The sequence below is a fragment of the Chaetomium globosum genome, genomic scaffold (assembly GCF_000143365.1).
Source record: "Chaetomium globosum CBS 148.51 scaffold_1 genomic scaffold, whole genome shotgun sequence".
In the NCBI taxonomy this organism is placed as follows: domain Eukaryota; kingdom Fungi; phylum Ascomycota; class Sordariomycetes; order Sordariales; family Chaetomiaceae; genus Chaetomium; species Chaetomium globosum.
The window spans coordinates 4,073,364-4,093,651 of record NT_165976.1 but is presented as its reverse complement, the minus strand read 5'-3'; the positions used below and the strand labels follow the sequence as shown (position 1 = coordinate 4,093,651).

Here is a 20,288-nt window from a genome sequence, read left to right as displayed (position 1 = left end):
GACTAACAAATAAAACAGGATAGCACGGATCCTTTCGTACTTGTCACGTCGATCCACGGTCAAAGGTGGCCAAGCTCTTCTTTTTCGGCCCAAAGTCTGGAACATGGTGTTGGTCTTGACCGGTCATGTTTAGGGCCCACGCATCAAACGTACGTCTATGTTTCTCAGCACTTTTTAACGTGACCATAATGGCTGACAGGTCTCATCAGAATTGTCAGCATGATTTGGGTCACCTTTTTTCTCGCTCAGCATCCAGATTCTCAAGAATCTATCCGCAAGGAGGCCACATCCATTATCGAAACTGGAGGTGCCTTCAAACTGGAAGGCTTGCAAAACGCCGTTCTCACGGACTCTTTCATTCGCGAAGCTTTGCGGACGAAAGGGGACAGCGTGAATGCAGTGAGACAGTGCGTTCAAGATGTCGAGCTAGACGGGTTCACAATACCCAAGGGTAGGTCGGCTAATGGAAAGGAACCTTTCGGATTTACTAATACAGTCTCCTTCCGTAGGCTCACTCGTTTTCCCTTTTACCTATCAGTGTTATCGGAACTCAAACCTCATGGAAAACGCCAACGAGTTCATCGGAGACCGGTGGGTTAGCACCGGAAAATCAGCAACAACGACAGGCCTAGAATATCCCGCGTTTGGGCTCGGGCGATGGGCTTGCCCCGGTCGATTCCTTGCCATTAACGGTACGTCTATAAATCATTCTTGCCATTGTGAAGCATCTGGCTCCAGAGGACCATGGCTAATAAGAAGCAGAGTTGAAGTGTTGGGTCCTTGCTCTGGTGGCACGTTCACACCTTGAGCTAGATGGAGGTAAATATGAAGTGATGGATGCATTCAATATCACAGCTTGTGCTCCTGACGGGAAGTTGGTCGTTCGTCGGGTCGAGGCGTAGTCTTCGGAAGTTACCATTAGGAAGTCCATTTCCATCTCCGTTACATCTATCACCGGGCGTCGGGTGGTTTCCTATCCCCACAGCTACCTACCGGTTCCGGACCTCTATGAACAGGCACAGGGCTTCTGTGAGCAAGAAAAGGGCGTTTATTTTCTATTTCACTATGGACTTGCGACTTGGCGACATGTGCCGCTGTGTCGGAAATTCACGAGCTCGGAAGAAAAATGGAGAAACTCGGGGGAAGGCAAGGTGACCAAACATGTTCAAGGGAATACCACATATACGCGTCCACCCTTAATGGCATGTGTCGTCGTCCTTTTCCACCTTTTTCAGCGTCGCGCAGGCTATACGAGCACCAGTGTTATCGTGGAACACAATGGACCGGTCGCCGATGTAGCCGAGTTGGATGGGGTTCAAGGCCGTGTACTTGTCGTTGAAGCTTAAACGTTGGCCGAGTGAGCAAGACAATCCTGATTCTTACCATAACCACGTCACGGTGTATCACTTACTGCTTTTTGACAGCCAACCCAACCACCGTGCCGTATTTGCCCGACAGGTCACCCACTTCGCAGGTCTGAGCATCGTGCTTTCGCAAGAGAGGTGTCTCCGCGCACGTACGAGTCGAGATGACCGCCGGTCTCAGTGCAGTTGCCGCTCTCTGGAGTAGCACGCACGTGGATATGGTACTCTAAGACAAGATTAGTACACTCTCCGCCGTTTTAGCCCAATCCACATACTGTATGGCCCCTTATCCACCACCAAGCCGGTCACATCGAGGGTGTAGTTGATGCCTACAGTGTGAGCAACAGCCTTGACGGTACCCCTGACCGCATCCGAGTTGAAGGTGGAAACCCAGGTCTCTCCGATGACGGGGTTATTCCGGACCTCCTTTGCGTCTCCAAGCGCTCCGGTTGTGACGTTGGGTCCGGTAACCTGGCCGACAGCTACGGCTGCGGCACCCAATAGGGCAAAAAGAGAAATGAGTTGCATATTGATATGACAGATGATTTGTGATCCTCCGAATTCAGGCAGTACAGACAACCGGGCTCCTGGGATTTGCAGATTCGCAGCAACATATAAGTGGAAAAGAAGGAGATAAAAGCATAAGGCCAGCCGTTGCGGACCTCTTTTATAGGACAGTTCGTAGCACCCAGTACTCCCGGTAATTCACCACGGCGAGCAATCCCGGTTGTATCGTGGAGAGCGCTGGACAATATCGAATTGGGGGTCCGAGAAGAGTTTACCGACGTCCACCATCCTTTCCGCCCGGTAAGTCCAGCCCCCCTTCCCGGCTGTATGGGTAAGTTGCCCGAACTTTGAGTGCCAAGCAGGGGTAGACAGTTGTGGTGGGACGAATGGGGTGAACTCCATCTTGCCAAGGGCATCATCTTGATTCGAGATCCGATATGCGTAATCTGTACAACCACACAACTAACTCGATCCGGAAAGCAACAAGGCTTGATAACTAAGCGGCCAAGACTGCCGAGACGCCGAGGTCCGCCGACGGCATGGGAAATCTCTAGCCGAGCATGTCAACCACTTTAGCCCCTCCAGCCCTGGATCTCGTCCAAGGTGAGGACGTAGTCGCTAGTATAGATCTGCTATCTGTTAGCGTCCAAACTTCCTACGCGAATGATACTCTGGGCCGGAAGATATCCTACCGTTTTCAAGTTCTCCGGCGAGTTCCAGTCGGGATTGTTGATGAAGGTGTCACCCCACACAGCGAACCACGACCAGTGTGCCTCGTAAGCCTGCAGCTGGTCGGGGAGGGGTGCAGCGCCAACCTCTGACGCGGCAATCATCTTCTTGTCCTTCCCAAGCTCGATAAGTTGGTTGTACTGGGTTGACATGGGCTGCGAATGCGGTTAGCTTCCAACTTCTTCTCAACACCTTTAACCCCTGACTAGGACGTTCACTCACCCCATTACCCTGAGCATACACATCCGCCGACAGGATATCCACGGTATCATCACCGGGATACCACGATTCCGCCAACGAGTTCCAGACCCAGATCAAGTTATTGATCTCATGATGAACCGTCAACCGCTCGTACAAAATCCCCCACAGCTTCTTCGCCGGCTCAGGCCCCTTCGCTCCCCACCAGAACCAACCCCCCTCGGCCTCATGCAGCGGCCTAAATAGCACCGGCACCTCCGCCGCCTGCAGCCTCTTCAACTCCACGGCAATCGCATCAATATCACGAATCAACAGCGTATAATTCGCATTCGTCGTCGACGCCAACGCCGCCTCAACATCAAAGTCCGTCGCCGCCGTATAAAACCCACTCCACCACCGCTGCTCCTCGGTATCATACAGCCCCGTTGGCGCGTTCCAATGCCACAACACCGACACAATACCCCCCCTCTCATGGTGGGTGATCGCCTCCTCGACGGCCGTGCCCACGGTGCCGCGCTCGACGCGCGACGGCGAGTAGTCCATCAGGTCGACCGACACCAGCGCGGGCGTCTTGCCCGTCTGTTCGGCGATCCAGTCCGCGTAGGAGAGCTCTTGCTGGCCGGAGAGGATCTGCTTGCCGTAGATGGAACGCAGGTAGCTGTACAGGGCGATGGCGTCGGCGTTGGCGGAGGGGTTGACGGGCGAGGGGTTGATGTCGTGCGCGGGGCGCGGGGCGGAGGGGGTGAGTGTGATCGAGTCGATGAGGTACCTGGCGGTTTTGTTTTGTTAGTTTGGTTGGGGGGTATTATTTCTTGAGGTGAAGAGGCCGGGGGACGTACCATCCCCAGTTGCTGACGATTTCGACTGTGTTATCGCCCGCGTTCAACAGGAGCTGCCCGCCGGCAATGTCGGCCCAGGTGTCTGCCGCCGGGAAGAGCACCTCGCTGCTTGCGCCGCCGTTGAGAATCACCGTGGTCCGCTTCTCGCCGTAGATGGCGGCCGCGCGGATGCTGAGGTCGTACAGCTGGGTGGTCTCGCTGTCGATGGTGAAGGTCACCTTGTCGGTGGCGTCCTCGAAGCCAGTCACATAGCCGGTGCCTGAGCGTACGATTAAATTAAGTATCAGTACCCGAAGCTGCGTGGACGAATCATGAATGTGAAGCTCACCAGTGAACCCAGCCTGGGCTGTGTCGACGGTTGTCCCGCCCAGGGTGGCATCTTCAGCCTCGAATACCCGAGGACTCGCACCGCCGCCGCCGGGAGCAGAGCACACAGGAGCCGCACTCGTGCCCGCGGCAAAGGCAGCAACTCCGTAGAGCAAGTATTTGAGAGCCCTGGCCATTGTGGACGTTAACCAATCCAGTGTTGCCGGTACCGAGCCAGGTTCACAAGAAGGGGGGCAGGGCAGTATTAGTATTCGTATAGACGCTTTCTAACTAATCCCTTATATCAATGTCCAACCTTCCCGTCACTACCTGGACGTACTTCGTACATACGTCAACAACGTTGGTAAGGCAAACAGATCCCTTCGTGTTCTTGGGAGTGGGGCCTTTGGGTTAATGTCGGAGCATGGAGCTCCGCGTCTACTTGTCTGGGCCATGGTGCCGCAGACGTCTACAAAACACAATGGTGCATTCGTGGAGAATTTCTCCAGGATCCAATCGCACGGCCTTGGCCGGAATAATCAACGGAATGGGGCACGGATCGGGACAGCTTTCCTGGTCTCCTTCCGGAGTGCTCACAGCTACGGGGGAGAGCCTGAAAGGGTTATCGGAAATAGGTAGTGTAGCCTCGGTGGTTGGCGAGTCCGCCTTGGCACTTGAAATCCGGGCTTTGCTACTTCTTTTAGACTTGGCGACTCCAAGTGCTCAGGGTACCTACCTACCTAGGTAAGGTACTTCGAATACTACCCCCTCCCTAGCATCATCTTTACCTCAACCAAGGGGACTCCAACAACTCGCTCGCATCAGGCCGCTGCTCCGGATCCATCCTGATCATGGACTTGATGAAATCCAAGTACGCCTTCGTTTCGGCTTCCGAAAGATTGGGCACCTTGCTGAACTGCCCCAGGGAGCATGGCGGAAAAGACGACTTCAAGAGGTGGCCTGTGTCATGTCCCGTGTCAGCCAGTGATTACCATTGATATCAAGAGACTCAAGTGAACAAGACCATACCTTTCGAGTCAAAATATTGGTCCCGTCTCTTGGACCGCGCAAGAAGAGAGCTGGGCATTTCGCCTAGAATCGCCGTCATTTGCGCCAAGTGAGCTTCGCCGCTGTAGGGCGCCGCCGGGGTCCAGCTCCCGTCAAAGAGAAGTTGCCCTTCAGTAAGCTCCCATAGCTACAGGGCAAAAAGGGATGTTAGACCCACGATTGGTTGCCAACAAAGAGAAGGTTGAAACTCACAACCAAGCCCAGGTTCCAAATGTCAACTTTGTAGTCCCAGTCCGCGCCGAGAATCACCTCTGGCGCCCGGAGCATCTGCGGCTGAATCCACTCGGTCAAATGCCGGTCAAACCAACTTGCTGTGGAGGGCAGTTGTCAGCATTGTCCTGTGAGGCGTCGTCTTCGCATTGGGGGTCGGGTCAGGCACTCACAGGTTCCAAAGTCGGCGAGTCTGACGGACAGGTCGGTTGGCTGTGTAAGATCTTCCTCAGCGGAGGATATTTGGGTTGATTCCATGTAGAAATCGCCTGGTGGGCCCTGCGGCGTGTCTTCGGGCAGAAATACCTCGGATGGCGCTTGCTCGAACATAGTATTGATCGCCGGCTTTTCCACTAGAATATTCTGCGGCTTGATATCTAACGTTTGAAAAGTCAGCCTCTTTGAAAGCAGGGTGTTGCGTATCATTTACCCGTGTGTATGACATGGCAAGTGTCGTGGAGGTAGGAGAGGGCAAGAAGTAGCTGCCTCGATATTTGAAATCCTCTGCTTGGGGAACAGCCGTCTGTATTTGGACATATCGGGGCCCATCGCCTTGAAGACGAGGCAGAGGTGGTTTCCATGGGGACCGTGATGGCCCAAATTTGTCCGAGAGCCCGAGAATGTGGCCTGACCCGAGGTGGGGTGAGGGTGTCTGGGACTTGATATACCCCAGGATATCCAGTTCAAACGTGTCGTGCTGGCGCCCGTAAGAGTCGGCGGTGAGAACTTTAAGTGCAACATGCCCCTTCGACCTATATGTACCTGGCGTTAGGAGTTCACCGGCTACCTTATTACATGGGGCGTGCAGGCGAAATGGCCTTACTGCGTGTTGCAAGCAAGCCAAACAGTGGAGTAAACGCCAAAACCCAGCTTGCTCACGATTCGGTACTTGATATCGCTGAACAAATCTCCGATCCGAACAGGGTGATAACCTCCATCACAATATCGACCGATGCTCTCCTCGTAAATTGGGCGAAAGGTTTGTAATTGTTGGGGAGCGCGGCCGAGTATCGACTTCAGCAACCACCTTCGCCGAGACGACCGAGCCGCGCGTTGAAACCGAGCGCGAAAGCTCGCGAAGCCATGCAATCGCTCGAGGACGTGGCTACCACGTCGAGGAGAGCGGCGAGCGAGACCACGCGGGCGGTTACGACGCGAGGAGCACGCGCGTCTGGGATTCTATATGGAGCCAACAGCCGGATCGAGACGGGGAAGTCAGGTATACAGATGCTCCTGGAGGCGATCAACGAACAACGAGACGAAATGTACCGAATGATTACCGAGCAGCGAAACACGATTGGCGAACTACGCGAGGTGATTTGCAAGCAGCACGACGCGATTCAAGAACTACATCGCCAACTTGCAGACACCAGGACCCAGCTGTCTGAAGAACTGAGACAAGCGCGGGATCAGATTGATACCCTTCAACGCAACCCGGTAGCCATGGCTTCGTCCCAACCAAGCGCAAGAGGGTCATACGCCGAAGTCGCTCGCACCCCACCATCAAGCCAGCCAAGCGGTGTGCGCACCCTCTCCTCGCGAAACACGACGCCTTCATCCTTTACCGACACGTTGTTCTGTACGATCGATACATCTAGGGTGGAGGAGAAAGAGAAGGGAAACGTCCAGGTGGCGGACATTAGAAAGGCAATCGAGACAGAGGCCAGGGCACAGGAAAGCATGGGAGACTGGCGTTGCGCTGCGGTTGTGAAGGAGGCCCGAAACCCGGACCGAGTCAGAGTAATTTGCAGGGACGAAGGCGAGGTCCAGCTCGTCAAGGAAGCGGCAGTGAAGATCAGTGTTCCTGGAGTGCGGGTATTGAGAGACCAGTTGTACCCGGTGAGGGTAGACAATGCCAACCGAACAGCGGTCCTCGATGCGGACGGAAACATCCTGCCGGGAGCCGCAGAGGAGCTAGGGACAGAGAACGACGTCAACATTGCGAAGATTGCCTGGCTCAGCAGGAAGGATACAAGCAAGGCCTACGGCTCGATGGTTGTCTACGTGACGAAGGGCAGCGAAGCAAGGCGACTTCTAGACGGGCGTTACTTCCATCTCGCCGGAGAATCCGCTTACACGACCGTTTTCGCGCCCCGGGAAGGCCCAACCCAGTGCTACAGATGCCAGGAGATCGGCCATAAGGCCTTCGCCTGCAAAAAGCCGCAAAGATGCGGAAGGTGTGCGGAACAGGGTCACCACCACAAGACGTGTCAGTCCGTGGTCCTGAAGTGCGTGCTATGCAGAGGACCACACGAGTCATTTAGCAAGAACTGTCGGGTACGCTGGTTGAACAATGGGGCCCAAGACGCTTAAGATCCTTCAGCTCAACGTCCGCAAACGGAGAGAAGTGCAGCAGAGTCTGCTAAACGACGAGGGACTCAAGGACTTCGCAGTGCTGGCCATCTCTGAACCATATGCCAGGCTGATCGAAGGCTCGGTGACGACGGTCCCAATGAGTCATCACAACTGGACGAAGCTGATACCAACGACAAGACGAGAAGCCACGTGGCCAATTCGGAGCATGCTATGGTACGAAGCGATATAGAGGTCGAGCAGATTCCAGTGCCGTTGGCAGACCTCACCGCAGCACGCATCCGGCTCCCAGACCGGGCAGTGCTGATGGTGGCAGTGTATGTGGAGGGTGGTAGTGACGAAGCACTGGAAGATGCAATGAGGGAGATTGACCTAATGATTAAGAGGTTTCGAAACGGAACAGGGACGAGAACGGACATCATACTGGCGGGCGATTTCAACCGCCACGACCAGCTTTGGGGAGGGGACGATGTCTCACCACGGAGACAAGGCGAGGGAGACCGCATCATCAACCTCATGGACGAACACTCCCTCTGCAGCCTCCTCCCAAGAGGCACGAAGACGTGGCAGTCAGGCGACATTGAGAGCACAATCGACCTGGTACTGGCCTCTGCAGAACTAGCAGACCAACTACTCAGATGCACGATTCACCCCTGCGACCATGGCTCAGACCACAGAGCAATCGAGACAGCTTTTGACACCACGGTGGAGGACCGTCCCAGTGAGACGAGGTTCCTCTTCAAGAACGCGCCCTGGGCGGAAATTAGGACTAGGGTGGCAGCAAACCTCGAACGCATCCCCTGGGACGGCAATGTCCAGCAGCAGACGGACAGGCTCATGGCAGCGGTAACCGAGGCGGTCTACGGCCTGACACCTAAAGCCAAGCCCTCACCATACGCCAAGCGGTGGTGGACAACAGACCTGACACGGCTTCGCCAGACATACACGTTTTGGAGAAACCAGGCGAGATCTCGACGTAGGATTGGGCAAACAGCACCAGAGCTCGAACAACGAGCCAGGATGGCAGCCAAAGAGTACCACGACGCCATCCGCAGACAGAAGAGTTCGCATTGGAACGACTTCCTGGCCCGATGACGCTAACATCTGGCAAGCAACGAAGTATCTGCAAACCGGCAGCGGCACGATGGGCGATAAGATACCCCCGCTCGTCCGACCCGATGGCTCCATCACGGAGGGTAAAGCAGAACAAGCGCAGGAGTTACTCACCGCCTTCTTCCCACCTTTGCCAGCGAGAATCGAAGACGAGGGCCAACGACCTCAACGGGCGCCGGTACACATGCCAGACCTAACAATGGAGGAGATAGAACAAAAGGTCCTGTCCGCTAAGCCATGGAAGGCGCCCGGGGAAGACGGTCTACCGGCAATGGTATGGAGACAGCTCTGGCCAGTGGTCAAAGACAGGGTGCTCCATTTATTCCGGACGTCGCTTCGAGACGGCGACATCCCCAGCCAGTGGAGGAATGCCAAGATCATCCCATTGAAGAAGCCAGGGAAGAGCGAATACACTCTAGCCAAGTCCTGGAGACCCATCTCGCTGCTCTCCACGCTGGGTAAGATACTGGAGGCAGTCATTGCGGAGCGTTTATCCCATGCTGTGGAGACCTGCGGCCTTCTACCCGCCAACCACTTCGGAGCCAGGAAGAGACGCTCGACCGAACAGGCTCTCCTTCTGCTTCAGGAACACATCTACAAAGCATGGAGAGCTAGGAAGGTGCTCAGTTTGATCAGCTTCGATGTCAAGGGCGCATACAATGGGGTCTTCAAAGACAGGCTTCTCCAGAGGCTCAAGGCAAGAGGGATACCTGAACCCCTGGTCAAGTGGATCGACGCCTTCTGCTCCAAGCGCACAGCGACCATTGCCGTAAACGGGTTCACATCTGGACGGCAAGAGCTGCCCCAAGCGGGTCTTCCGCAAGGATCGCCGCTGTCTCCAGTGTTGTTCCTCTTCTTCAACGCCGACCTAGTGCAGCACAAGATCGACGCGAACGGAGGCGCAATTGCCTTCGTGGACGACTACACTGCCTGGGTAACGGGCCCGTCAGCGGAGTCGAACCGCACTGGAATCCAAGCTATCATCGACAAAGCCCTTGACTGGGAGAAACGGAGCGGTGCGCAGTTTGAAGGCGAAAAGACAGCCATCATACACTTCACGAGGAACATGGAGCGATTTTCAGAACAACCGTTCTCGGTCAAAGGCGAAGTGGTCAAACCGAAGGAAAGTGCGAAAATCCTAGGTGTCGTGATGGATCGCGAACTCCGCTACAAGCAGCACATTGCTAGGACGGCAGCTAAGGGCCTCGCAGCCGCTCTGGCCCTGAAGAGGCTGAAGATGCTTTCCCCGCGGACAGCGAGACAGCTATTTGTTGCGACAGTAGCCCCGGTCATGGACTACGCTGCCAATGTCTGGATGCATGCGTGCGGGGAAAAAGCACTGAGCTGGCTGAACAGGGCGCAGAAGATCGGGGCCCTGGCCATCACGGGAGCCTTTCGAACCGCGGCAACAGCCGTGGTGGAAGCTGAAGCGAGCATCTACCCTGTACGAGAACGACACGTCCAGGCGGCAGCCAGTCTGTGGATCAACATCCACACGCTGCCCGGAACGCATCCCCTTGCCATGAAGAAAGTCCGGACCACCGTACGATTCGTATCTCCGCTGCAGAAAATTGCCCGCGTGGCTGAAGGAGTACGAGTTGACCGGATGGAGACAATCCAGGAATACGCCGTCCCGCCCTGGGTACCTCGCCTACGACCGACGCTCGAAGCCGATCGAGGGAAGGCGGCCGAGATGGTCAACAAAATTTCGGGAATCGTGATCGCAACCAGCTCATCCGTAAAGAAGGGCATTGTTGGCATGGGCGGCCTTGCACGGGATACTCTCTTCAACAGAACTAGCGAGACTGTGACAAACTATGCTGTTGTTCTTGGGACAAGGGAAGAGCAGAACCCATATACAGCAGAGCTAGCAGCCATCGCAATGGCCCTGGAGAAGTTACCGGCTAGCATCTGCCACAGGCGCATCACCGTGATCACTAGGAACCAGTCAGCGCTGGCAGCAGTTGGACAGCCGCGGCAGCAATCCGGCCAAAGCATCATACGGCAAATTTACGACTTGACCAGGCTGCACCGACAAAGAGGGAACTCGGTCAACTTTCTGTGGATACCAGCGGAGATTGACTTCGCGCTGGGGTCAGATGCCAAGGCAGCAGCCCAGAGAGCGTCGAAGCAAGGACGCACACCCGACTCCCAAATACCCCAGGCCAAGTCTACCGCGATGAGGCTGGCAATGGAAAGACAACGGGCGACAAGAGTTCTACCTGTAAGCGTGGGCAAGTTCTCAAAGGCCATGGACGCAGCACTACCAGGCAAGCACACGCGCGATCTCTATGACAAGCTGAAGCGAAGGGAGGCCTGCGTATTGGGCGCAGCTCCGAACCGGAAATGGCGAGACTGAACGGTTTTTTGAGACAGGATTGGGGGCGGTCGAAGTCAGACCCTTTGTGCCTGTGGACAAGCGAGGGGAATCAGTGGGAACACTTTCCTTTTCCGATGCGTGAGATGGACAGCTCTGAGGGAAGACATGCTGCAATGCACAGTGGCAAGACGAGGAAGCCTCTCGTTCTATCTGGGAGGGAAAGCGCCATCAGATACAAGGCATTGGTCACCAGATATGAAGGCAGTCCGGGCGACGATCAAATACGCAATGGCAACAGGAAGGCTGGAGCTGAATGAAGAGGAGAGTCTAAACCAGTCACAGTAGAAGAAGCCGACACTCAACACCACGAGCCTCAACCACGAGCCTTAACCAGCAGGTCCCGCTTTAGCTGCTGAAGATAGGACGCTGAACACTTGGAGAAAGTAGCCTCCAAGCTGATCTGCTAACAACAACCAAGGCAAGAGGTAAATGGTGCAGCGAGAAAGAGGGAAGAAGTAGGGGGGCTTGTACGAGTTAAACGCAAAACGATCTGATCCGGATGTAGCTAGCGTGCTAAGGCCCTATAGGCCCAGTGCCTCCGGGCGAAATAAATTCCATCCATCCATCCATCCATCCGATGGCAACGCTGCAAACACACGACGCTCCGGGGCCCGCCCAAGTCCAAGCTGTCATTATCCGGTGCAACATCGATAAAATCAGATCTCCGCCTTGGTCCGCGACCACAATCTCCGCCGACCATCCCGTTTTCTCGCAGGCTGTCCCTTTCCCTCCCAGGGCTCATCGGGATCCCGCTGGTCGTCCACCGCGTAGGCACGCGGTTCCGCCAACCGCGCTGACCTCGACAACCAGATCGTCACGTACCTCAACATCGACCCCAACTCCGGGTTTGCGCCCCCGGCATGGCAGTCACATGTCGGCACCGTCGTGGCCGCGCGCAAGGACAAGAAGCCGTTACTGCCGCACCATCTCGAGGGTGTGTGGATGTACTGCGATTACATTCTGGACCTCTTTGGCGAGGGAGGGGGGGCGCCGACACGGTTGTATAGTCGGCAGGCCTTTGAGAAGTGGTGGGGTGATTACTGTGAGGAACAGAAACGGCTTCGGACGGGGGATGGAGGCGAGAAGGATCCGGATGACTGCCGGGCGGTAAGGTCGCCATATGAAATGTGAGACTTCCGCCAGGACAGGGCAGATTCAAATGACTAGCCCTTGAGAATGTACACCCCTGCTGTTCTTACGTATCGCGACCGTGACCCTCAAATACGCGTCTCGCCCCCGCAGCTACCCAGACACGTACCAAGTTCCCAAGTCTCTGCGCACTCATCATTCTCTAGCTCGCCGACTTTGGTAGCAACGTTGTCCAAGCTTTCCCTGGATGGCTTCAGCGGCGACTTTACCGAGCCCAAGAACGTCCTCGACAAAGACATAAGAGAGACTATCCTCAAGCTAGAAAGAGCGAGCGAGGAGACCAGATAGCGGTTCGAGGAAGACCACAGTCAGCGCTGTCAATAAGTCAAGTCAAGTCAAGTCCGAGGCCAGACTTAACTTGACTTGACGGATTTGAGCCGGACTTGACTTGACCAGCCCTACTGTGTAGAGTTGACTTAACTTGGAAGACTTGCCAAGAAAAGACCTCGGATACGGTTCTTCCAAACCCGATATAGATACAAGATGGGGCCTCCAAAACTGTCATGAGGCCACAACGCTCCCAAATAGTTCCCCACGCGCCCAATTTCGTATACATTAAAATTCTGATAACGTATTGTCGCTAAGGGAGTGTCGTTGTGACCCTATCGCGAGCTTTGCGAGGCTGAAGGTCCGCTCACATTCCGTTGCACAGGGAGGTATTGAAAGTATTTCGAGCGCCATTCTCGCGAGGCGTGGGTATTCGTCTGTCAGAACTGCCCAATCCTCGGAAGACAGTACAGCTTCGTCGCTGAGATTCCCTAAACGATTATACCGGGCGCTGAACTTGGTGAGCGGATCGCGGAGAATGAGGGCGCGCTCAATCATATGGTATGCCGAGTGCCAGCGGGTATACGTTATCAGCCTTCAGCCGAAGGTTTCGAATTGCAGGGTCAACGAGAATAGCGCCAATTTCTTCTTCTGCCTCGGTGAGCTTGCCTATGGAGGGAACATCGAATCAGCACTTAATATATTATTAGTTATTATTATTATTCATACTCCGCTATGCCCTAGGGCGTGCCGGACCCTCAGCTATTTAGTGTACAGGAAAACCGTGCCCTCCCGGGCCGGCTGAAAAACCCATACCAACAATTAAGGAACGATGCGTTCTGGTGAGTCTGCGTATACAAAGAGAGGAGGCCTCCTGGCCTCCGGACGGGGGCGTTTCAGGCCGCCGCTTCCAGCTCGAGCCCCCTGGCTAAGCTGTACATCGGCAGCTTCCCCAAGTCCATCAGCCAGTCGAGGATCCTCCTCGCGAGCCGTGCAGTCGTGGGATTGATGCCGTGTAGAACAGAGTAAAAGTCCCGTCGTGTTCGAATTCCAGTTCTCTCCCATCTTCGAGTCAACGGTGGGGCTCAGCACTTAATATGATGTCTTGTTGGGGGAGGTCGGTGATAGCTTTCGCATCGCGAATCTGCTCCTCGAGGCTCTTCTTGGTGCGCCCGGCACAGCCGAGCGCGTTAAACGCGCTGGTCGCATTAGGGCGCGAGGAGATATCGTAATTTATCCTCGGCGCAATGGAAATATCGTCAGAATCGGGAACTGCGGAGGCGGTATTGTCGGTAATGGGCGAGAGCCATTCCGGGAGGATTGCAGGCGGGAAGAGTGGATTTCGAGCGTTGGTCGTGTATATCAACCTCGCCAGGACAGGCCCGCTGTAGTTTCGAGCTGAAAAAATGGGTAAAACGCTTTCTTTTGGGCATGTTTAGACTTCAAATCTCAGGCGAGAAGCTCCGTGGATAACGAAAACCTGGGCATTATAATCTACGACACGTAACCCTAACCCTACTGAGTGTCAAGTCTGTCATGTCAAGTCGAGGGAGATCCAGACTTGACTTGACTTGGAGACTTGACTTGGAGACTTGACTTAGTAGACTTGACTTGCTGACAGGGCTGTTAAATTCAAACCAAGATCCGCGAACCTTCGGTCGAGATTTCCCATGGTGGGCAACAACTCAACTCAACTCAACTCGGCCCTGAAGTTGGGTTGAGTTGGGCCTCCGGCCATCTGAGTTGATTGAGGCCATTCACAAGTTGAGTTGAGTTGCCGAGTTGCAACTCAACGCCAAGACCTTATGTAATACAGCGAAAAATATTGATCTAGACCTAAGCACCCTACTCTCCAGCCCCCTGAGCCAAACCAGAACCCCTACCGCAGCCGACTCCACTGCTTGAGGCTCTCCACGATATTGATAACATCATCATCAAGGCGGTGGCGTTGATGGCCAACTGTGTGCTTGGCCCTGCTGAATACCCTCTCGCACTCTGAAGACATCGCCGGTATCGTCAACAAGTCCAACGCCATGATGGAAAGGCGTGGAAAGTCGCTCCTTCTGCCAGGGCTCAACCACCACTCCACAGCATCGTGGATTTCCTGAGGTTCTTCAGATAGGTAGGCCTAAAGCTCATCCCTGGTTGCAGGGTCCGGCCGGCGAGCGTAGAAAGTGTGGCGATGCGGCGCGGCAACTGCGGCAGTCGTAATTAGCGTACGGTCGGAGGACGTCTGGACAGTCAATAGCTCGGTCGAGAGGTCGGTGTCGGCAACAGAAGCAACGGAGGGAGGCATAGTGGGTTCAGTAGGTGGTTAGGCACAGTACATAGTAAGGACAGGAAGGTCGCAGTCGGCTTGCCCCCCAGGTACGCGCGGCAGGGAAGACTCGATTGGCCTGCAACACCACCAAAAAGGGCCGAAAAAGTAGGAGGGCAGCCAAATTGCTTTGTTTGTTTCCGGATACCAGGTTTATCCGGTGCCGAAGCGCTGTTGGGCAATGACACGAACACCAAAACAGACTAGTGCCACGAGGAATTTCCAGGGGTCTTGGCCTCAATGTACCTCAACTCGCCAACTCAACCCGGCCCCGAAGTTGGGTTGAGTTGGGCCTTTTTTTTGCATAAGTTGGGTTGAGTTGAGTTGAGTTGAGTTGAGTTGAGTTGAGTTGAGTTGAAGTGAGTTGAGTTGATGCCCACCTTGAGATTTCCTGGAAGGAGTACCTGCATACGCCGGTGTTCCGTCGTACGCACTTTGCCCCGGATGGCCGCCCCATGAAGACGAAGAACCGATAACAAAGGCCTGTCTGTCGAGCCAGGCACCGGCTCGAGGGAACCGCACACCGATGGATGGGCTGCCGTACAAGAGCGAGATCGTGGCGGCGTGAACCTGGCGCGGTGTTGTGAAATGCCGCCCGTGCGCACAGGCTCCGGGTCGGAAGAGCAATTGATCCACACCTGATCTGGGCCTCATCTCTTCATTGCCGTTGCCGCGTGAACGCGGGGCACCTGAAAGTATTCCGCCACCTCTTCTCGTCCACCCACCCATCCACTCGCACGACCAGCAACGCATCAATATCCTTCATCACAATGAACCACGACGTTGCTGAAATGATGATGTTCTCGTTTTCCGGCGTTGAAGCCGACGAATTCGGTAAAGATAAGGATGAGATATTGCCTCTCTTGCTTCCGAAAGTCATGGAAGGCCGCCCCATTGGGTCGACGAGTCTCCTTCTGTGCCGACTGCCACCCGAGATCTTGGGGAACATTATGGATCTAATAGCAGATGACAAAGCTGCCCTTTCTTCCCTCGCCTTGGTGAATAGCGACTGCAGGCAGTTAGCTCGCTCCTGCCAATTCGCCAAGGTCTACTTCGATTACAGCCCAAATTCAAGGCGCTTGTTGCTCCAGCTCATGAAGGAGGCGATCGCCAGGCTTGGCCACGATGATCTAAGCAACACCACGCGGCCGCCGTTTATTGGATCTTGCATTCGCAGAGTTGTGGTCAAGCCCCGCTCAGACTGGGTCGCTCAGGCGCATAGCGATCTCTATAATTCCATTTGGGGGGACGCAGCCAACCGTCTCAGTTCGGAGCATCGCATCGCATTGTCCAAGAAAGCGACTGATGAGTACATTTCGATTTACCGCGATCCCGTCCAGATCGCCATGAAATTGGCAATGCCCCACCTAGAGGCGCTGTTGTGGCATGATCGACTGTGTCTCGATAGCGCCTTCTTTGGGACTGTTACAAATCTGCCTATTCGGCACCTTAGGCTGGCCGGAGTTCACATTGGAGAGATGTATCGCCTCGAGCCGCCACTCGCGCCGCTTGTCGTGCCATTGGAGTCGCTCTCTCTAAAAGTAGACCTCTGCGCCAACGAACGGTCTCATAGGAGCGAGACAGGCAGCGATGGCGATGCCGCTTGCTGGGAGAACAGAAGCTTGTCACCCTTCATACAAACCCTCCTACAGCGCTGTAGCACGACTCTCAGGCGTCTGACCTTGAGTTACGCGGCTTTTATGGGAGATAGTTCGCTTTCATTCGATGAAGACGTGTTCTTCCCCCATCTCCGGTACCTCGATATCTCCAGAAACATGAGCATTCCTGATGCACGAGTCTGGTCTTCGCTGTTTTCTGCACCGCTGAGACATCTCTCTCTGCCATTTCAGCGTTTGCCGGCCGGCCAACCCCTTCGTGACCTTGAGACGCTTGCCATATCATATCTCGATGGCGGGAACATGGGAACGGTACAGTCGATAATCGACTTCATTTCACGTCACCCGCACGTTCGGAAACTCTCCATTGGGAGAAGCACCCCCCATCTCCTGGACTCCCATCTTATTCCACTACTCTCTGATGGAAGATGGTCGAACCTAAGCTCCCTTTCGCTAGCATGGAGCGAAGTCAGCGAACCAGCGGCGGGAACACAACCAAACATGGCTACTATCTCGGCGGATTCCCTAACTGCTGTTGGCAGCATCGAATCTCTGGAGCAGCTATGCCTAAGTGCCGGCGAGCAATTTGGCTGGCGTCACCAGTGGTTGATCGACCATAATGCGGTACGATTGTGTCTACAAGGACTGGCAAGGCTCAAAAGGCTTGCGTTCTCACGAGATACGTACGTGCTTCCAGACGACGCGTCCGGCCCCATTGCGGAGGGGTATTACGAGTATCGGCGCGTGACATCGGCGGATCGGAATAGCGCCCTCGAACGACCGGAATTAGACAGGGGTGAAGATGTTGAGCATATGGCAGGAGACGAGGGTAGTAATGACGGCCCGGAGGCCGATAGCACAGAGGTTTGGGAACGTGCGCATCGCAACCGCATGCTCCGAGAAGCAGAAAAGTATGCCACCGTGTTCCCCCAACTAGAATGGATTTACTGCGGCCAGCGGCCCATGGAGATTCGAGCAAAACAGACGTCGAAGGATATACTTCGTGTTGCTATGCCTTTGAGCATGGAAAGAGACTCCTGCGACACATTCCTCGAGCAAATGTTCGCAATGAGGAGGGATGATGAATAATCGTATTCCGTCATTAGTGGGCCTGATGGTTTAGAGATTAGCATTGAAGGTGGAAAGGAGCCGAAACCGTCCTTAAAAGGATTTTAGCTATGTTACGAGATTCCTCCGTTCTTGTTATCTTGCTCTTATGGTTCTGTCAACAGTATATCCACCACACAGCGCACCACTTGAAGGACCGTGCGGTCAGCCGTTGCGAAGATTCACCCCTCTCCACCACCACGGATTTCAAGGAGATCAGGACATGTCTTGGGAAATGTATAGTCAGATTGTAATAGTTGCCGTTTCGGTTGACCCGCCGGGTGTAACGGTCCCAGGAGTATATTGCAACTATCTGGTGACGACTCTACGAGTACACTAAGCTTGAAGAAGAGAAAGAAAGACGAGAGAGTCTGGCAGCTCATGGGGCTGCTTTATGATCGCGAGTGCGGTGGCCCGAGCGCATTGCTAGAATGTTCGGTGTGCTGTGGGGCAACTGGGAATGGCTTCATCCAGGGGTTCGGTGGACCGTGCTTGGACGTGAGCTGGCCGAGGGTTACCGAGGCCCACCTCGGGCACAGCCCGTTACACCGGGCGTTAATAAGCTATCTACCTACTTACCATGGTAGCTGCCAGGTGTGTGAGCGGGATCTGAAGTTATGTATTATTATTATTCATACTCCGCTATGCCCTAGGGCGTGCCGGAACCTCTGCTATTCGGTGTACAGGAAACCCGTGACTTCCCGGGCCGGGTGAAAAACCCATACCAACAATCAAGGAACGTGCGTTCTGGTGAGTCTGCGTCTACAAAGAGAGGAGGCCTCCTGGCCTCCGGACGGGGGCGTTTCAGGCCGCCTCTTCCAGCTCGAGACCCCTGGCTAACCTGTACATCGGCAGCTTCACCGTGTCCATCACCCAGTCGAGGATCCTCCTCGCGAGCCGTGCAGTCGTGGGATTGATGCCGTGTAGAACAGAGTAAAAGTCCCGTCGTGTTCGAATTCCAGTTCTCTCCCATCTTCGAGTCAACGGTGGGGCCAAACACCACACTACCAGGTGTTCGGCAGTCTCTCGTCCCTCGCCACACTTGCAGGCAGGAGTCAGTACCTCCGGGACTCCCCGTGTAAACAAGAAGTCCCGTAAGCCTATTGCTCCCGTCCGGATTTGAATCAGCAGTGAGCTCTTCGCCTTGCTGAGACCGTCGTGCCTACTTAGGGTTTCGTTCCGGAATAACGTCTTCTGCTGATGGTCAAAGTCGTCCGCCGGCCTGGCGATTGCCCTGCCGTCCCGTTCCTTTAGCCACCTCGCTTTCCAAGCCTCTTCTACTGCCCTGTTCGTATCAACGATCCCCCCCGTCCAGCGCATGACCGTACCCGCGGCTCTCTCCACCGCCGTAGGCCCTTGAGGTCCCAAGGTTCGCGGTCGGCCCCTGTTGTCCCTCCTCGAGCTAAGTCTCTGCTGTATCTTGCGGCAGGCGGTGAGGACAACGATCGCCGCTGTCTTCTTGCCGCCTCGACCGTCGTCCAGATCGGGTCGTTGGAGTCGGTTTTCGAAATCTGCAAGCCGTTTGTTTAGGTACAAGTCCAATGGTGGTACCCATGCCTCTGTCTCGAGGTTACGGATGGGGGTAGACTTAAAGGCTCCCGCCACAATCCGCAAGCTCTTGTTCTGGGCCTTCCCGAGGGCCTTAGTGATGCCTATCTTTGCCGGCTCGCCTCCCACATCCGTGGGGATGTGAAACGATGATGCGCCATAGCCCAGCGCCGACCGGATGCACTTTGTGTACACTTCTCGCGCTTTGGCTAGCCCCATTCCCCATGTCTTTGCCACGATCCTCGACAGGGCATAGCTCTGGGTCCTCAGCTTTTTCTTCACCGCCACCAAGTGGGCCTTCCAGTTGAGTTTCCAGTCCAACCAGACTCCCAGGAACCTGGCAGACCCTTCTGGTTTAACGGGGCTGGTGCCTCCCCCGTGGGGAACTATTTGGGAGCGCTGTGGCCCCATGACAGTTTCGGAGGCCCCATCTTGTACTTGTATCTATTTCGGGTTTGGAATAACCGTATCCGAGCTCTTTCTTGGCAAGTCTTCCAAGTCAAGTCAAGTCGGGGGCTGATCAAGTCAAGTCCGAGGCCAGACTTGACTTGACTTGACTTGTTGACAGCGCTGCAGTGTACACCCCCGCGGGTACGTCCTCGGGCATAAACGCGTGGCAGAGGCGGCGGGCGGCCCTCGTAGTAGCTGACGACGCGCTTCATAGGCTTAGTGCTGTCGAGGGGGCACGACGGGCGCTTGAACTTCTTGTCGGTGCAGAATTCAGCTGTCGCGCCGCAGTACCCCCACTTGGAGCACGCATTTAAGGGGCACTTCTGGAGCTCGACGTAGTCGGCTCCAAACGTGCCCGGGTCGCACTGCAACTTGGCATCGCAGCCTGCTACGCAGACCTCTGGGGAGCAATAGTCTTTTCCAAAGCCGCAGAAGCCAAACTTGGAGCAGCACCCCGTCGCGCACTTCTTGGTGGCGCTGCACTCCTGGGCCGCTGCTGGCAGGATCACCAAGAAGATGCTGACCAGAGAGATGAAAAGGAGCGTGCCGGAACGCATCGTCACTGTCTCCTGTGCCGAGCTAAGGGACTCGCAGACCTAGGTGAAAAAGAGTGATGAGACCTATGAAGTAAGGCCCTGAGTACCCAAGACGAGAATTTATTGTACCTTATCGACCCAGATAGTTAAAGCTTATAATCTTGTGATACTGGATCACCCCTGGTCCAAGCTTCAACCCGGCGACCAGCCGCGGCATGTCAAACCCGCGCCTGGAGATTCCTACTTGTAATTAAACCCTAAAAGTGCAGCT

The 20,288-nt window shown here is 55.1% G+C and overlaps 8 protein-coding genes across 8 annotated transcripts in view; 4 read left to right on the top strand and 4 right to left on the bottom strand.

Annotated features, from left to right (window-relative positions):
- CHGG_01325 (uncharacterized protein) overlaps positions 1-902 on the top strand; it is a gene marked incomplete at both ends in the record, with an annotated part of 2,625 nt that extends 1,723 nt beyond the window's left edge. Inside the window, 3 exons of the mRNA XM_001220545.1 lie at positions 200-451; positions 510-692; positions 856-902. Of these exons, the coding sequence (XP_001220546.1) occupies positions 200-451; positions 510-692; positions 856-902 (482 nt within the window). The remainder of the gene's footprint in view (positions 1-199; positions 452-509; positions 693-855) is intronic.
- A 294-nt stretch (positions 903-1,196) lies between these two features.
- Positions 1,197-1,892, bottom strand: CHGG_01324 (uncharacterized protein; the record flags this gene model as incomplete). Its single annotated transcript, XM_001220544.1, has 3 exons — positions 1,197-1,341; positions 1,521-1,590; positions 1,640-1,892. 3 exons carry the CDS (start codon positions 1,890-1,892, stop codon positions 1,197-1,199), a joined length of 468 nt encoding a protein of 155 aa, XP_001220545.1.
- Positions 1,893-2,503: 611 nt separating this feature from the next.
- Positions 2,504-4,140, bottom strand: CHGG_01323 (uncharacterized protein; the record flags this gene model as incomplete). The annotated part of the gene is made up of 4 exons (XM_001220543.1): positions 2,504-2,755; positions 2,823-3,567; positions 3,638-3,896; positions 3,966-4,140. The coding sequence occupies 4 exons, from the start codon at positions 4,138-4,140 to the stop codon at positions 2,504-2,506; spliced, it is 1,431 nt and encodes a 476-aa protein (XP_001220544.1).
- Positions 4,141-4,727: 587 nt separating this feature from the next.
- On the bottom strand, positions 4,728-5,802 carry CHGG_01322 (uncharacterized protein; the record flags this gene model as incomplete). Its single annotated transcript, XM_001220542.1, has 5 exons — positions 4,728-4,903; positions 4,973-5,138; positions 5,204-5,322; positions 5,395-5,598; positions 5,652-5,802. The coding sequence occupies 5 exons, from the start codon at positions 5,800-5,802 to the stop codon at positions 4,728-4,730; spliced, it is 816 nt and encodes a 271-aa protein (XP_001220543.1).
- Positions 5,803-6,034: 232 nt separating this feature from the next.
- Positions 6,035-11,006, top strand: CHGG_01321 (uncharacterized protein; the record flags this gene model as incomplete). Its single annotated transcript, XM_001220541.1, has 4 exons — positions 6,035-6,184; positions 6,242-7,498; positions 7,643-8,442; positions 8,498-11,006. The coding sequence occupies 4 exons, from the start codon at positions 6,035-6,037 to the stop codon at positions 11,004-11,006; spliced, it is 4,716 nt and encodes a 1,571-aa protein (XP_001220542.1).
- Positions 11,007-11,604: 598 nt separating this feature from the next.
- CHGG_01320 (uncharacterized protein) lies at positions 11,605-12,464 on the top strand (the record flags this gene model as incomplete). The annotated part of the gene is made up of 3 exons (XM_001220540.1): positions 11,605-11,805; positions 11,895-12,154; positions 12,323-12,464. 3 exons carry the CDS (start codon positions 11,605-11,607, stop codon positions 12,462-12,464), a joined length of 603 nt encoding a protein of 200 aa, XP_001220541.1.
- Positions 12,465-15,530: 3,066 nt separating this feature from the next.
- CHGG_01319 (uncharacterized protein) lies at positions 15,531-17,124 on the top strand (the record flags this gene model as incomplete). Its single annotated transcript, XM_001220539.1, has 2 exons — positions 15,531-17,000; positions 17,074-17,124. The coding sequence occupies 2 exons, from the start codon at positions 15,531-15,533 to the stop codon at positions 17,122-17,124; spliced, it is 1,521 nt and encodes a 506-aa protein (XP_001220540.1).
- A 1,163-nt stretch (positions 17,125-18,287) lies between these two features.
- On the bottom strand, positions 18,288-20,038 carry CHGG_01318 (uncharacterized protein; the record flags this gene model as incomplete). Its single annotated transcript, XM_001220538.1, has 2 exons — positions 18,288-19,475; positions 19,613-20,038. 2 exons carry the CDS (start codon positions 20,036-20,038, stop codon positions 18,288-18,290), a joined length of 1,614 nt encoding a protein of 537 aa, XP_001220539.1.
- Positions 20,039-20,288: the final 250 nt, after the last annotated feature.